The following is a 15107-nucleotide window of genomic DNA, read 5'->3' as shown; positions in this document are numbered from 1 at the left end:
TTTAAGCCCAAATCTACATTCTTTGAATTATAATTACTTAAAAAATGATACCCATGAATTTTTGTGAGATCACTGAGTCAAAATGTGAAAACTGTGCAGTGGGCAACCCAGATGGTCACAGAACGTGTTTTCCTGCAGCTTTGCCTTCTCTCTAAAAGTGTCTAATTTATTGACTCTGAATAGAAGGGGTTTCATTTGGGGGGAGGGATTTAATGAACCCCTGAGCAAAACTGCTTGCTTAAACTCTCAGGGAGTCTCTGAAGCTTCTGAGTAGGGATGGCTCCGGTTTAGTGACATGGGCCAGTTATGTCTCGTGCCTGTCCTCTTGCCTCTGAGGACCCCCCCCCCAATCCATTCTCAGTATTATCAGGATTTTAGGACTGATTATTTCCCTGTGAAACATTTGATAACGATTTTCATCACAATCTAAAAATTTAACATAGTTAAGATGACAAGGGCAGAGTATGGGCAGCCATTCTAAATTGGCCAAAGGGTTTCCTGCCTCAGTTCTTTATCCTGAGGTCCCCACCCCTCACCCCAACAGTGTTCGCTAGCTTTCTTTTGGTTTTTGTTGTTGTTTTTTCTGCCTGAGGTCCATACGTGCCCATTCCTGACTTCGTAATATCGGTAAGGCTTTCTAGATAATTTCTGGTTCTCTCAGTGTTTTGTAACAGTGTAAGATCATACAAATATTGAGAATGGGATATTGAGAATGCACCTCAATGTAATTTATTTAGGCAATAAATGGGAAAAAAGGAAGAGAGAATTCAGAAAATCTTATGGGGCTTGAACTCTCTGGAAAGCCCCGGAGGAAGGTCTGGAGCATGAGGATATGAAGGAAGAGGGTGGGTGAGGGGGGTATGGGCTAGGTAGAAAAGAAGCTGGTATTTCCCATTCCAGTCTCTTCTTTGAGGGGGAGGATTCTGTGTTATTTCTTCTTAATAGCTAAGAATGCATTCTTTTTCTCTTGTTTCCTTCTATCTCACCAAGGGATGATGCATACTTTCACGAGGGAGGTAGGGAAACCTGCGTGTTGATTCACAGCGTGTGAATATGGTTAACATGCCAAGGAAGTTAGGTTCCTGTACCCTTGGGTCTCTGGATTCGTTTATGTCACGAGGACTGTGGTAGCCAGAACATTTCAGTTGAGAAAACGGGAAGGCAGGGGTGCAGTTAGCCTCTTGTACGGGACAGGTGCCAGTCACCTTCTGTCTGGAGATGAACAGCCAGTTTTGTGGGTAACTTCTAGCTGATGTGTTTGCCCACCTCTCCGATCTCCTCCCCTCTCTCAGCATGCCTTCAGAAGTGTTGCTGAAGATCTTTTCCAACTTGGATGCTGTGACCCTGCTGTGTACGGGATGTGTGAATAGGCGCTTTTATCATCTGGCCAATGACAAGTAAGGAGAAAACCACATCTCTCTATCATCTTTTGATGGCATGTTGATGGAAGTCATGAAAACTAGTAAGACCTTTTTAACCATTTTTTGAAATTTAAAGTAATTTCAAAAGTGTGTTTAGACATAGATGGAACATGTCTAATACTGTAAGTAGTCAAATGATATTTGATAAATGATAAATGAGATTCGCATTTATTTGCTTAAAAAAAAGAGTGTCTTTGCATGAACCGAAAGTGATCAAACTTGCTATTGGGGTAGCTGTTGTCTCCTCTGTGGAAGAATCTCTCTGTCTGTGTCCATACCCACACAAGTGGGTTCAAGGCAAATAAGCATGTTCTTGACAGTAGTTCTAGAATGGACGTAGAGTGATTTTTGTGTCTCTTTCTTAATGACTCTTTATAAGAGGTGAAGACATTTCACCAAAGCAAAGTGCAGTAAGGCATTTTTCATGAGAGAGATCAAGTATCCCAAACTGTAGCTTTTTGGAGGGTTCTTACTTTATTTAAGGATAGAACTTCAATCGCTTGGATAAGGTGATCGATTACAAATTGCTTAGTATCTCTAAATATCCCCTTTTCCCACTGAACTTCATAGGCCCAGAAGGTACAGGCTCTGGGCGTTCCAGTGGATTTGGGCCACACCTCTAGTAATATTCCTTGCATACTTTTGTTATTAATTACATGCCTGCCCCACTTTCTTGGGGGTTGTCCTTTAAAAATCTGAGCTTCTGATGGAATTATCCTCATGTTTGTTTTCTTTTTAAAGGAAGTACCTTAATTGCGTACAATGAATTTTATTTTTAAGAGAGTCATAGTCTGATTTTATAGTGAGACTTCAAAAAGGGCATGTTGACGATTGAACTGGTAAACAAGTGTTTGTCAACAGTGAATGGTATTTTCTAAGCGTTACTTCTGGAGAGGGCAGGAGTGCCTACAGTAGCCAGTTACGCTGATGACTTATGGCGAGACCTGTTTGGAGACTTGGGGTCTCCCCGATGCCCCCCTTACATGGGGGGAGGTTGCTCCCTCCCTGCGGGTATTGCCTCCCTCAACCTGAGCTCCAGGCTCCGCCTGCGTGGGGGTAAGGGGGAAACTTGTTCAGGCTGGATTGGGATCATCACGTGGGGCTTTTATTTTCCAGCACTCTGCGAAACACTTTATCAGAACGTTAAATTGGCCCCATTTTGTCAACAACTTGTCTGATTGAAGTTGTTCTGTGCCTGACTGGTAGTCAGAATAGCTAAATATGCTCTTGTCCTCAAATCCACCTTAGTTTCTTTCTTTCTTTTCTTTTTTTTTTTTAACAGGACGGGGCATTGGGTGATCAAGAAATGAATGTGTCTGGATTTTGAGTACTTGTTAAAAGCATCTTAGGCCTGACATTTTTGTTTTATAAATGAATAAGCAGTACAGTCTGCACAGTATTTTAATTCTATGGGATGTTCTTTGTGGACTTCGCTACGGTAACTGCAGTAAGATAATGGTGTGTAAGCGGCTCTTCGCACAGATGTCAGGTGTAGCTGTACCTGAAGGTGTGTGGGGCTCCCGCTCTGTGTCCTCTCCAGGCACTGTGTTTTGTAGTTTGCGAGTGCGGGCCCACAGACGAGAATAGAGTCAGCTGCAGTTCATGTGGTGCTGATGTGAGAGATTTGGGAACACTTATGTGGAGTAAAATGATGAGTAAAATAAACTTTGAAGAAAATATGAACAAGTTTTTATGTAAAGGGAGTTTTAAAAATTGCCTACGCAAGGGATTTTGGCAAAACGGTTTCAGATTTACCTAAGATGTACTCAAAGAATTGTCATTTTGCAACTCTTAGCTCACGTACGAAAACTCAGAAATTTCCGAACTGAGAAATACCTTAAGGCAGAAATCTTGGTGTGAAATGATTTTGTGGGGTGAGAAATGATTTGAAAATGCATACTAGAGGGTGATGTCAGTAGGGATCTGATTATGCGTTTGATAGAAAATGAGTTTGATGGAAAGTCCACGTCCGACCTGGATCAAGGGGACACGTCTGCAGGTCGAATGTCTGAGAAGTGCCCCTTGCCGCTGTGGTTACTGCTGGGTGGCCCGAGCACTTAGGAACCTCCAGAGTGCCCTGGCATCTCGTCTGGACCTCCTCTGCAGGGGCATTGCCTTCTCCCAGCTGCCTCTTGGCCATTGGCCATTCCGTCCCACTGCACTAAATAGAGATGTGGAGACATGAATTAGCAAGTAATTACACTTACTTATGTACAGCTCACCTTTTATAGTAGGAAATTGATTTGAGCCCCTGTCTCAGTTTCCCCTGAGAGAAGTTTGTTTCTTCCCCTGAAGAAGAGCATCGAGAGAGGTGCCTTAGGCTCACCTTGGCCCCTGCTAACCGCCACCGCTCCTGTGACGTCTCGTCTGGGTATGATGAGCGGGAGGGACACAGGCTGTGGGTCAGGGCTGAATTTGAATTCAGCCTTGTGGCTGATTGGCTCTGGAATTTGGATAAATTACTTGGTTTCCTTGAGTTCATTTCTCTGTGACTGAGGAGGCCGGGAAGCACAGGGCGTGAGTCCGTGAGCTCTGGTCGAGGCTGCGTCGGTGCAACCCTGGGTCTCCGTCTCCTCGGCACACACGGGCTGGCCCGGGCCAGATCACTTCCCACTGGGCCTCATGACATTATCTGCCGAGGGGGGGACAATAATGGTAGCTCCTTCATGGGTTTGTTGACGATTAAAGTAGTTAATGTTTGCGAAGTGCTCCAGTGATGCTCAACACTGCACAAAAAATATTAACTGGTTTTCTTCATTTTTTGCATCATGCAGGGAATTTTTTCATTTTCTTCTCTTTGTGCAAACGTTGCATGTTCATTGTAGAAAAATTAAAACGTGGAAAAGGAACATACGGTTCCGTTGCTGCTGGCATTTCTCTGTGTGTGTGTGTACATATACTTCCTTTCCAACCTTTTAAGAAGTGTACATATTTAAAATAACACAATAGGAGTCACTTTGTTATTTTTCTGTAATCCCCTATTCAGTGATTACTGTAGGAAGCCAGTGGTTTGGATGATGTCAAATGACATGAGGTCACTCATTTTAACTTGACCGGGGGCAACAAGCTTTTCCTTTTCGTACAGATTTCTGGGGTCAGTGGATCTGGGACACTCCCCTCAAACCACGGTTCACTCTAACACGTGAATGACTGTCAGTGTTCAGTTTGCTTTGTTCATGGAATCGGACTAGTTACAAACGATTGTGCATCTCTGATTTAACGTGTCACTTCTGCAGGCACATGACTGTGTCTTTTAGTTAACGATGTTCCTCTTCTCCCCCAGTTTTCTTTGGATCAGGATCTATTCAGCGGCCTTTTCACCTAAAAGATCTAATTGGAAAGTTAATTCGGTGGAGAAGACCGCTGGATCTGTGAACGTGCTGTCGGTTAAGGATAAAGAAGCTGGGTACTGGAAGAAAGAGTATATTGCAAAGCAGAGAGCACGTGTGAGAGCGGCGCTCGCCCAGGTGCTCAAGCCTGTGAACCCTTACACGGGCCTGCCGGTGAAGACCAAGGAGGCCGTCAGGTACACAGCTTCCCCCCGAGCTATGGGCACGCCGGGTGCTCGAGGGGGCTGTTAACATCTGCACGTGTGTTGCTTTAGAAACAGTGATGGTGTGAGCTCAGAGTATTGCACATTTAAGGACATACGTGCGGTTTATACCGTGAGGGGACTGTCTCTTGGTATTTTCCTGTGTTTCTGTGCATCCATGAGTTATATAGTGTTTTCCTATTTCACATAAACGGTCTGATGTGTTCATGAAAAGCAGAAATCACCTAGTCATCTGCTGCAGTAAAGCAAGAGCATCCAATGTGTCCTTCCTTCTGGGAAGAACTTTGTCTCATGTATGTATTGCCAGTTCCGAGAACACAGTAAATGTTCAATGAGTGTTTGTTAGGTGAGGAGAAAAAGTCTAAAGAGAGGACCATTGACAGAATGAAACTTTGTGTCAGGCACTTTCTGAGGACTTTGGCTTTGGCTTTTCAGGAACTAGATACTTTAGAGATGATACATGAAATTGACTTTAGCATTTTTTCTTTCTGCAATGAGGCCAACATTGTTAGCTTTTCTTTCTCCAGAATATCTGGTTTAGGTTGGGTAATTATATTGAGAGAAAAAAATGGAAAAGAATACATCATGGAGCACATTGACCTTTCCATAAATGACTCATCAGTGACGATTATGTGGTATGGCAAAACTTGGCCACGGCTGGCCACATTGTCAACCCTAGATTTGTGTGGTGTGACGCCAGTTTTTATGGACCAGTCTAAAACCCCCTCCAAAAATGGGTAAGTATTAATTCTACAGAAGCTTTGGGTGAGAACATCTTATATGTAAATACTAGTTGTTATTATTCTTTTTTTAAAAAAAAATGTTTATTTATTCATTAGAGCATGTGTGCATGCGCAGGAGGGGCAGACTGGGGCCGAGAGGGAGGGAGAATCCCAAGCAGGCTCTGTGCTGTCACCACAGAGCTCACCGCTAGTCTCCAACTCATGAATTGTGACATCATGACCTGAGCTGAAATCAAGAGTCAGATGCCCGACCAACTGAGGCACCCGGCTGTCTCAGTTGTTACTATTCTTGCAATTTAAAGATACCTCCAGTGTATTTTAATTTGATTGCATCTTCAAGACTTCTCTTGCATTCTGGATCACTACAGAAGAGAAAAAGAATGGATTCATCACATTTATGATTAGATCTAAATTTAAGTTCCTCATATCTCGGTTGTCTGTAACAGAGAATAATATTCTAGTTAACAAAGAGAATAATGTTCTAGTTAACAGAATTCCTAGGTGATTGATAGCTAACCTTTTGAGCTTTTTAGTTTTAACCATTTTGAATCAAAGTTATATAAAACTATTATATCTGGGGAGCCTGGGTGGCTCAGTCGGTTGAGCGTCCAACTTCGGCTCAGGTCATGGTCTCGTGGTCTGTGAGTTCGAGCCCCGCGTCGGGCTCTGTGCGGACAGCTCGGAGCCTGGAGCCTGCTTCGGATTCTGTGTCTCCCTCTCTCTCTGCTCCTCTCCCACTCATGCTCTGTCTCTGTCTCTCTCTCTCTCTCTCTCTCAAAAACAAATAAACATTAAAAAAATAAGAAAAACTATTATATCTTTCTTTTAGTAAATGGTCAGTAACCATAGTTTAAACATTAGGACATACAGTACTGCTTAGTTATTTTTATGTGCCTCTCTGTTGAACTGACCAGATGTGTGACCTTGTGCAAGTAGCTCAGCCTTTCTGTGCCTCAGTTTTCTCATGTGTGAAATGGGGTGATGATGACGATGGCGACGAGTATTTAGCACGTGTGGCTGCTGTGAAGACCAGAAGGGGCATCAGTCAGATTTGTGTGTCCTTGTGTTCTGTCCTGAGGGGCTCTGTGCTGCGTCCACATGTATTCGAAGTCTGTCCTGCTCACCCTTGTCTCCATTAGTCACTTTCTCCTAAGAGCTAGATGCTGCCGGCTGCGGTGTCCTGACTTCCTGAGCGAGCAGGTGCAGCTTTACATCGAACACATGGAAAACACGGGTTGTAGCTGCCTTCTCCAGGCTTGGTTTCCTGCCCTCAGCGGCCCTCTGCACGGCCCTCCATCCTCGACATTGCAGTGCATTTACCACGTCACTGTTCTGCCAGCCCATGCGCTGTGGCTCTACCTGTGGCTTCTCTCACCCGTGTCCTTGTGATGGCAGGTGTCGTCCATGGCAGGACAGCTTTCCTTAATGGCTTCCCTGGACTCTGGACTCATTTTTGCAGCTTGGTAACCAGGACCTTGTTTTTCTTCTGCAATCTGGGGCTGGTCCTTTGAGGATCGTGTCAGTGATCGTGCTTCTGCTTGTCATGCTGGGAGTGTGAGGGCGTTTCACTTCTTAGTGTTGGTGAAGCCAGGTTTTATCGTATTCTGAAAATAGCCTTAATGCTACGAAGGATAACATGTGAATTATCTTCCCTGATTATATTACTGAAGGTATTTTAGAAGCATGTTTACTTAAAAAATTTTTTTTTATGTTTATTTATTTTTAAGAGAGAGAGAAAGAGACAGAGTGTGAGTGGGGAGGGGCTGAGAGAGAGGGAGACACAGAATCCAAAGCAGGCTCCAGGCTCCGAGCCGTCAGCACAGAGCCTGACGCGGGGCTCGAACACACAAACTGCGAGATCATGCCCTGAGCTGAAGTTGGACGCTTAAACGACTGAGCCACCCCGGCGCCCTGGAAGCTTGTTTACTTTTTTAAATGGGACCTCTATTTGGATAAATCTCTGAAATTTCATATGGTATCATGATGGACACTAGATTTTTCTAATGCAGTATTTAGGTTTTATGCACTGTGAAGTTATGTTTGGAGAATCAGTCTATAATCTCTGTACTAATTTGACTGAACAATATGTTACTTGGCATATCATGAAGTATTGTTTATATGCATTAGGACCACATTGTTAATGTCCATTAAGATGGTCACGGAAGACGCAGTGGGTAGTGTTGAACAGTGAGGCTCGGTTACAGATGCTGTGCTCCTGACAACTGCCATCCAGGTCGGGAATACTGGATTCTGTGCGGTGACAAATGCTAGAATTCATTGGGAAAATTGATTTAATGTAATTTGTTTCCATTAAAACTCAGTGGACTTCAGCCAGCATTTGATAAACTGTGGACAAGAGACACTAGAAGTGTTTTTTGGGAATTTGTTTTGATGGGCTCTTTTATTGCAAGTTTGAAAGCGAATGTGTTTATCCTGCAGAAGTACAAATCGTCATGTGCATCTGTGTGACAGCAGAGGAAAAACTTGGTTATTTGGGTCTGTTTTGTTTCCTCCATGAGGATTTTTTCAAGAACAGTGAAAGCCTTATTTGTGTAATTTGCAGTTTGAATTTCCCTGTAATTTATACCTTTCTAGTCAGCTCATTAAATTTTCTGTTCTGGAAATGTTCTCCGTTCTGTGGTTTATGCTATACCTCCCCAAATTTGGGAGGAATGTTGAGTAGGTATCAGCCTTAGTTTCTCTCTCTTTAGCCTGTGAGGCCGAGGCATGTGGGGACTTAGCCTGCTCTCTGTGGAGTCTGCTTGAACGGCTCTTGGGCCATGGCGACTGTCCCTACTTAGAACACATTGAAGAGTGTAAGAGGAGGGTTTTCACACCTCCGCCCGACCTCGTCTGTCTGCACTGAGAATCATGGTGGCAAGGACTACCATTTCTGAGCACCTTAGGGTTGGCTTTAAGGTTTCAACTCCAGTTTCCCTGATGCCAGACTCCTGTTCCTAACCGTGTGGCTTCCTCCCAGTGTATTCTGTCTATGCGGAGTATACTTTGAGATCGTATGTCACACGCATGTTCACTGACCACATCCCCCAGCCAGTGTAGTTTTCTGTGCCAAAAGTCCTTTGAAAATTGAGGGAGGAACCAAGGTAGTCTGGAAGCTTCAGGTCTTCCTCCCACCCCCATGCCTCCACTTTGAAACAGCTGAAGTCCTTCGTTTTCTGATTCTTTTACTTAATGAACATTTGAATACCTGTCTCCTGCCAGCGTGTGTCTTGGGTCCTGGAGGAGAACACTTGGATGCCATGTGGCCGCAGCTCCTTAGGGACTTTCCTCAATGCTGAGCTATGCTAATTGACCATTAAGATCTCATCTCCTTTATAATTTCCTGAACTATCTCTAGGTCCTTGGAAAGGACATCTATGTTTACCATTATAGTGCTTCTAGAATGTTTCATTCGTTTTTTTTTTAAATCTCATGATGAATAGCAGAGTTGTGTTTCCTTACACATCTGAGTTATTACTTACTCTCAGATAGTAATTCTAATATAGAGTTCACAGTGGATCTCCTCCATGAAAATCCTCAGGGTTTTGGACTAAATTCGTTTTCCAGTATTAAAATTTTCACTCTCTCTGAGTTATCCTTGATAATAGCTTTAAAAGGTATATATATCTGCTTCCAAGAGCCTACTGAGACCACCTGCTCTTTTTTGTCACTTAAAAAATATTTCATCTTTGCTTATGCCTTAGTTTCCTTAATTAGGGATACATACAGTTACAATACATATGAGAATCTACTTTTTTTTTTAAATTTTTTTTTAACGTTTATTTATTTTTGAGACAGAGAGAGACAGAGCATGAATGGGGGAGGGTCAGAGAGAGAGGGAGACACAGAATCTGAAACAGGCTCCAGGCTCTGAGCGGTCAGCACAGAGCCCGACGCGGGGCTCGAACTCACGGACCGTGAGATCATGACCTGAGCTGAAGTTGGACGCTTAACCGACTGAGCCACCCAGGCGCCCCGAGAATCTACTTTTGACTGTAGCATTGTGCTGGGCTCTGAGGGGAGGAGAGCAGAAGATGATTGTTCCTCACCCTTATGGTTCTTCCACTTCTGACTGGGCCATTGAGTTAACACTAAGAGTGAGGAGGAGGGGAAAGAAACATAGTTGGGCGAGAAATTTGGGTGTATCCATTTTCCTTTTATTTACATGAATGGTTTGCATCCCCTGACCCTCAACACACCGTTCATTAGCAAGGTGCACGTTATTAGCATGCTCTTCAAAAGTACTTTTAAATACACTCAAGAGAATTGATAACCGCAGGTGTGAAAGCTCATTTCTCTCCTTCCTTTCTTTGGCATGGATGTTCAAAGACCTCGGTGGCATTCTTTAATTGCAAAGTACAATCTGAGTAACTTAACCGAATCCACCATGATTGGCGGGGACAGACTCCTTCGGATCTTCTGCCTGTGCCCAGGCCTGCTGGTGGGGCTGTGGAAGGTAAGACTTGGGTCCCTGCCTGTGTGATGCCATCTCCCTGCCTATTCCACATTTACTCACTGCTGTGCGTGACACCAGATGTGAGGTCCTGAAGACTCTTCACTAACGGCATTAATTCTCTCTTACCAGTTTTGCTTTTCTAACTAAATGGCCCCTTGTTCTGTGGAGGCGACTCTGTTCTCCTGTTGTAGATGACAAGCTACCTGTTCCTGCCTGGATGCTTTTGTTCACATTAGACCGTTCATATCCTGAGAAATCTCACCCCTTCTCCTTCCAGTCAATCCGTGCTCCTTCCTTCCTCTTTCCCAGCCTGCGTCTGCCCAAGTCTCTCATCTTGCGTGTTTAACCCAGTCTCCCCTGTGTTTCTGATCCTGTAGATGTGGCCTTGAGTGTAACCTGCCTATCCTTTCCCAATTCCTCTGGAGTTATTTTCTGGGCAGTCACTCCAGTGAAAAGCAAACCAGTGTGATGTTTCTCTGTACGCCACACATGTGTTGAAATCTATGGCTTTGGCCTGTGGGTGTTGTAAGACAGAAGTTCACAAATGTGATTTTGAGGATAACAGCACGCATGTATAAACAATGACTAGATGGAACCACGATCGACGGCATCATTCTCTTGACATAACTTTGTCTTTCTCAACCTGCTGAGGCAGTCACTGTCTCTGTGGTCGCCGCACGAGGGTGACTTGTGGCCTAGTTGTCCGTTTGCTTGCTGGCTGTTTCCTTGACTGGGATTCATCAGTCTGTGCTGGCCTGCCTTGTTACAAGGACCCTGGTCCGTCCGATTGTCCTGGCTGCCTACTGCTGGGTGGTGCCTCAGGTTGACCTTTCTGGGGCAACTATACCAGTCAGCGTCGGCTCTGAGCTTGGAGAGAAATGGATGTCTGTTCCTCTACAGTCATGTTTTCTGCTGCTCAGCCTGGTGGGTGAAGGTTTTCATTCCCACTGGCTTTGTCAAGTCAACAGGTTCTCAAGAGAGGAATGTATCCTCATGGAATGCCACTCATGTTACGTATCTGTGGCATTACCCTTGTATGTGTGAGGGTCTTACCAGTATCGTCCCTCTGTAGTTCCAGAACCTGGAACTAACAATGTATATTGTCACAATCATCCTGGCAGAGTGTTTTGATATTTCACAAGTGCTGGGTTGTTAATCCTTTTGGTACCGCACGCACTGCACGTTTGGGTGAATTGTGGCCCTGCTGTCAGTTGACAAAGAAGTCTTATTGGATAGTAATAAAGTATTAGCAGCAAGAATGCGTTGGTACCGGGGTAATCTTAACAGTTACAAGAAACTGTCTATCTGTAAGATGAATGTGCTGCGATCTTCACAACGACCTGGTGAAAAATTAAAATATTTCTGTTGAAAAATGTCTTCTTTCTAATTAACTTTTCAGAGGGAGGAAGAACTGGCTTTTGTTATGGCAAATCTTCATTTCCATCAGCTTGTGGAGAAGAGCACGTTAGGCTCCGCCACCGTGTATGTATTTCCACGTGGGTCTATTCACGTTTTGTCCAATGTGAAGGATTAGAAGTTGATATCATCTGAACATCCTGAGAATAGCTACAAAGATACTCTGTTTTTAATCAGTAGACACAAGCCAACGGGCATGATTACTTAGCTGTGGCTAAAATAATTGGATTATTCGTGAGTACATATTTGCTTTCTTTGTTCCGGGTTAAGGATTTTGTGCCGAGTGGGGGCAGGATGGGTCCATCACTGCAAGGTTCCGGTGCATCAAGGTGCTTGCCGTGCTTGGCACTCTTGTGCCTTTTCGTATCTTGCAAGGCCCGCAGTTGTGGTTTGCTTAGCCCGGCACTGTGTGTGTCTCTCCATGAATTTGCAGGTCTTCAGGTGGGCAATATGCTTTTCATTTCACTACAGCTCTCAGACTCTTTTTTTTTTTTTTTTTTTTTTTTTTTTTTTAATTACCTGAAAAGGTAAAGCTCTGAATGCTTTTGAGTTTGTTACCTTATGTAGTAAGGTTTTTCTTATTGAATAAAACTTGGTTCGTCAGAGCATTGGGTCTTCTGCCCGACTTCCTGACCTGTAGGTCTGTTCTTTGGTGCATTTTCCTGCTGAGCAGCTCCGTCCTCTGGTGACCTCTGTCCTCCAGGGACTGAGACCGCTGAGGGGCAGGGGCGCCTCCTAGAGCCGCTGCGCTGGGCAGATCCCAGAAACATTTCCGCCTGTGGCGATCTTGTGGGTACCTATGGAACTCATGCCTTTGTCCATTTTTAGAGACGTTTTAGAGAAGTTGGTGAAAGGAGCACAAAGTGTTTCTTTTGAGTTCCTGGTGTAGACGATGACGGGGAGGAACCTTTTTGAGGATTGACGGGAACTGGTGTTTAAATGGATGCTGATATTTTTAGAGTATTTTCAGTTCAAGCATTTTGTCTCTGGTGTTGACAAACCTGTGTGTATGTTTTGTTTTGCTTTTTAGCCCCTACGAGCTACCTCCTCATACCCCCCTTTTGGATGACAACCCAGAGTATGGACTGCATGGCTACCAACTCCATATTGATATGCACAGCGGTGGGATTTTCTACCTGTGTGGTACATTTCGCAATCTCTTTACCAAGAAAGGTGAAATAATTGAGTTTTTGCTTCAGTATTAAGTTAAAAGATTAGAGACAACAGGGGACCAATTTTTATATCTGAGTTAAGAATAGTTTCTTAACTGATCATCTGTTGGCTCTCTGTCTTCCTAGACCCATACCTCATTCTAGGACTTGTGAAATACCGTGGCTGGATCTAGTCTCTTTAGCTTCTGGCTCCTCATCACCATCTCTCTACCTTCTGGAATATTCTCTACTCAACTTTTCTGCTGATACTTCCCTTACTGTTTTGCCCTGCCATGCCTCTTCCCCTGCCCGAAACTTCTTCCCTTCTTTCTCCGAGGAACTTGGCAAACTTGCCCACAGAGCCAGGGTAAGAATAAAGAGAAACCACCCTTCTGCATGTACTGCCTCCATGATTATCATGCTTACCAACGCTGAGACAGAGACTAGAGTAGGCAGTGAAGGGAGGGGACCTCAGCCAAGTTAAAGGGAAGAAGGAAGTTTGGTGTAAACAACTGTATGGATTCAAGTTTCACATTTTTGGTGATAAATTTCATAGGGGAAATTTTATACTCCTTTTCTGAATACCCTGTTCCCCAAAATTGTTTCATCCCATAGATTTGGCATCCATTACTAATCCCCTGCCTACGTCAATTTCTTTTAGAGTTTAGAAAATGGTGATTTTCTAATTATGTCAGTATTTCCACATCTATTAGCTGAGGTTTTGTAAAATACTTCCCCGCATCAACTAGTGAACCCCTGGAGTGGCAGGGTAAATGCTTTAATCCTGTCTCTTTTGGCCACCAATGTTCAGATTAAGAAATCGATGTGATCTTTACCTCCTGTGGGTGGAAATTATTTTGGGTGTGCTCCCTCTCTTTCTGTCTTTGTTGTTTAGTGTCATTGTGGATTTTTTTTTTTAATTAAATAACTTTTTTAAATGTTTGTTTATTTTTGAGAGAGACAGACAGGCAGACAGACAGAGTGGGAGCCAGAGAGGGCCAGAGAGAGAGGCAGACAGAATCTGAAGCAGGCTCCAGGCACTGAGCTGTCAGCACAGAGCCCAGTGTGGCGCTCGAACCCGCAAACCACGGGATCATGACCTGAGCTAAAGTCGGATACTTAACCAACCAAGCCACCCAGGTGCCCCTTTATTTAATAATTTATCGATAATTATAGACATCATTGTTTTTGAGGCTAAAATTGTCCTTAGTTTGATCAGTGGGATCTAATCCAAGCTGGCTGCTGTGTGCTTTTGATACAGCTCCATTAGTCTGAGTCTTTGCTTTTTGACCCAGGGTATCTAGGTTTTTCTATGCTTATTAGCATTTTTATTAGAAATATGTCACATCTATATGTTGACCTGAGGTGAATTGACAACCTTTATTGTTGAATTGTCGTATCCAAGAATGTGGTATGTTTTTCATTTTGTTCAGAGATACTTTTATGTCTTTTAGGTGTTTCCGAATTTTCTTCATACTAGTTTTGCTTGGTTTTCATTTAGGTCGTTAGTACTTCATTTTGTTACTTCTTTCCCATTGTATCTTCCAGTTGGTGTGTAATATTTGGTGTGGGTTTGGTCTCAGTCACTCCTGATCTCATAGAATAAGTTGAGAAGTACTCCTGCCTCTTGAATTTTTTGGAGGATTTTGCATAGAATTGGTAGCATTTCCTCCTTAAATGGTTGGTGGAATTTACTCGGGAAGCCATTAAGGCTTGGCGTTTTCTTTGTGGGAATGTTTTTAACTACAGTTTCAGTTTCTTTTATAGACATAGGGGTTACTTAGGTTACCTGTTTCTTCTTGTGTGAGCTTCGGTATTTTGTGTCTTTTAAGAAATTTGTCTAAATGTTAACTATGTTAAGATTGCCCAGTGGGTTAAGCAGTTTTTTTTGGCCTGCTCCTTCTATTACAAATTTCTCCGTGAATGTTGACCAAATGATGGATACCTATATCCATGATCTTATTAGAGATTGCGAAAATAATGTTTCCCTAGTCCTATTATTCCTTCGATGTCTATTATCTGGAATTCTTCTGTAAAGAAGAGTTTTCTCTTATCAACTATTTACTTAGCTGAAGTACAATTAGTACAGATAAGGCAGGGTCCATGTTTGAGCCTTTCTCTTTATTTATAGAATAGTGATTAATGCTCTAACAGTCTTCAAAGATGACTTAGAGGTTTTTGTGGGAGGGGGCAGTGTTACCGTGAACTCATGGATTGAAAAATGTAGTCTATTTTCAGTCATTATTCCTTTTATAGTTATTGTGCTGTGCAGATTGTCCTGTCATGAGTCATCCTCTTCTGTGTTCTTTTGACGTGACTCTAGTCATCTCTGGCAGCTTGCTTGTGTTCTAACATGAGAAGAGACCT

At 43.4% G+C, this 15107-nt stretch overlaps 1 protein-coding gene across 17 annotated transcripts in view; it reads left to right on the top strand.

Annotated features, from left to right (window-relative positions):
- Positions 1 to 15107, top strand: part of FBXO15 (F-box protein 15) — a 108191-nt gene that overhangs the window by 10116 nt on the left and 82968 nt on the right. For 13 of the 17 annotated variants that reach the window (XR_006195115.1, XR_006195117.1, XR_006195116.1 and 10 more), the window contains exons 3-8: positions 1293 to 1397; positions 4705 to 4947; positions 5502 to 5711; positions 10047 to 10173; positions 11573 to 11655; positions 12620 to 12762. Coding sequence is in view for 14 of the 17 variants with exons in the window: in XM_042909950.1 (XP_042765884.1) it covers positions 1293 to 1397; positions 4705 to 4947; positions 5502 to 5711; positions 10047 to 10173; positions 11573 to 11655; positions 12620 to 12762 (911 nt within the window). In the remaining 3 variants the exon portion in view is untranslated. Of the gene's footprint in view, positions 1 to 607; positions 628 to 1292; positions 1398 to 4704; positions 4948 to 5501; positions 5712 to 10046; positions 10174 to 11572; positions 11656 to 12619; positions 12763 to 15107 lie in introns of those variants that run through there. The other 4 variants (XM_042909945.1, XM_042909942.1, XM_042909948.1 and 1 more) reach the window with 3 other exon arrangements.

Source organism: Panthera leo, chromosome D3 (assembly GCF_018350215.1).
Source record: "Panthera leo isolate Ple1 chromosome D3, P.leo_Ple1_pat1.1, whole genome shotgun sequence".
Taxonomy (NCBI): domain Eukaryota; kingdom Metazoa; phylum Chordata; class Mammalia; order Carnivora; family Felidae; genus Panthera; species Panthera leo.
The sequence above is the reverse complement of the archived record's forward strand: the minus strand, read 5'-3'. Positions and strand labels throughout refer to the sequence as shown.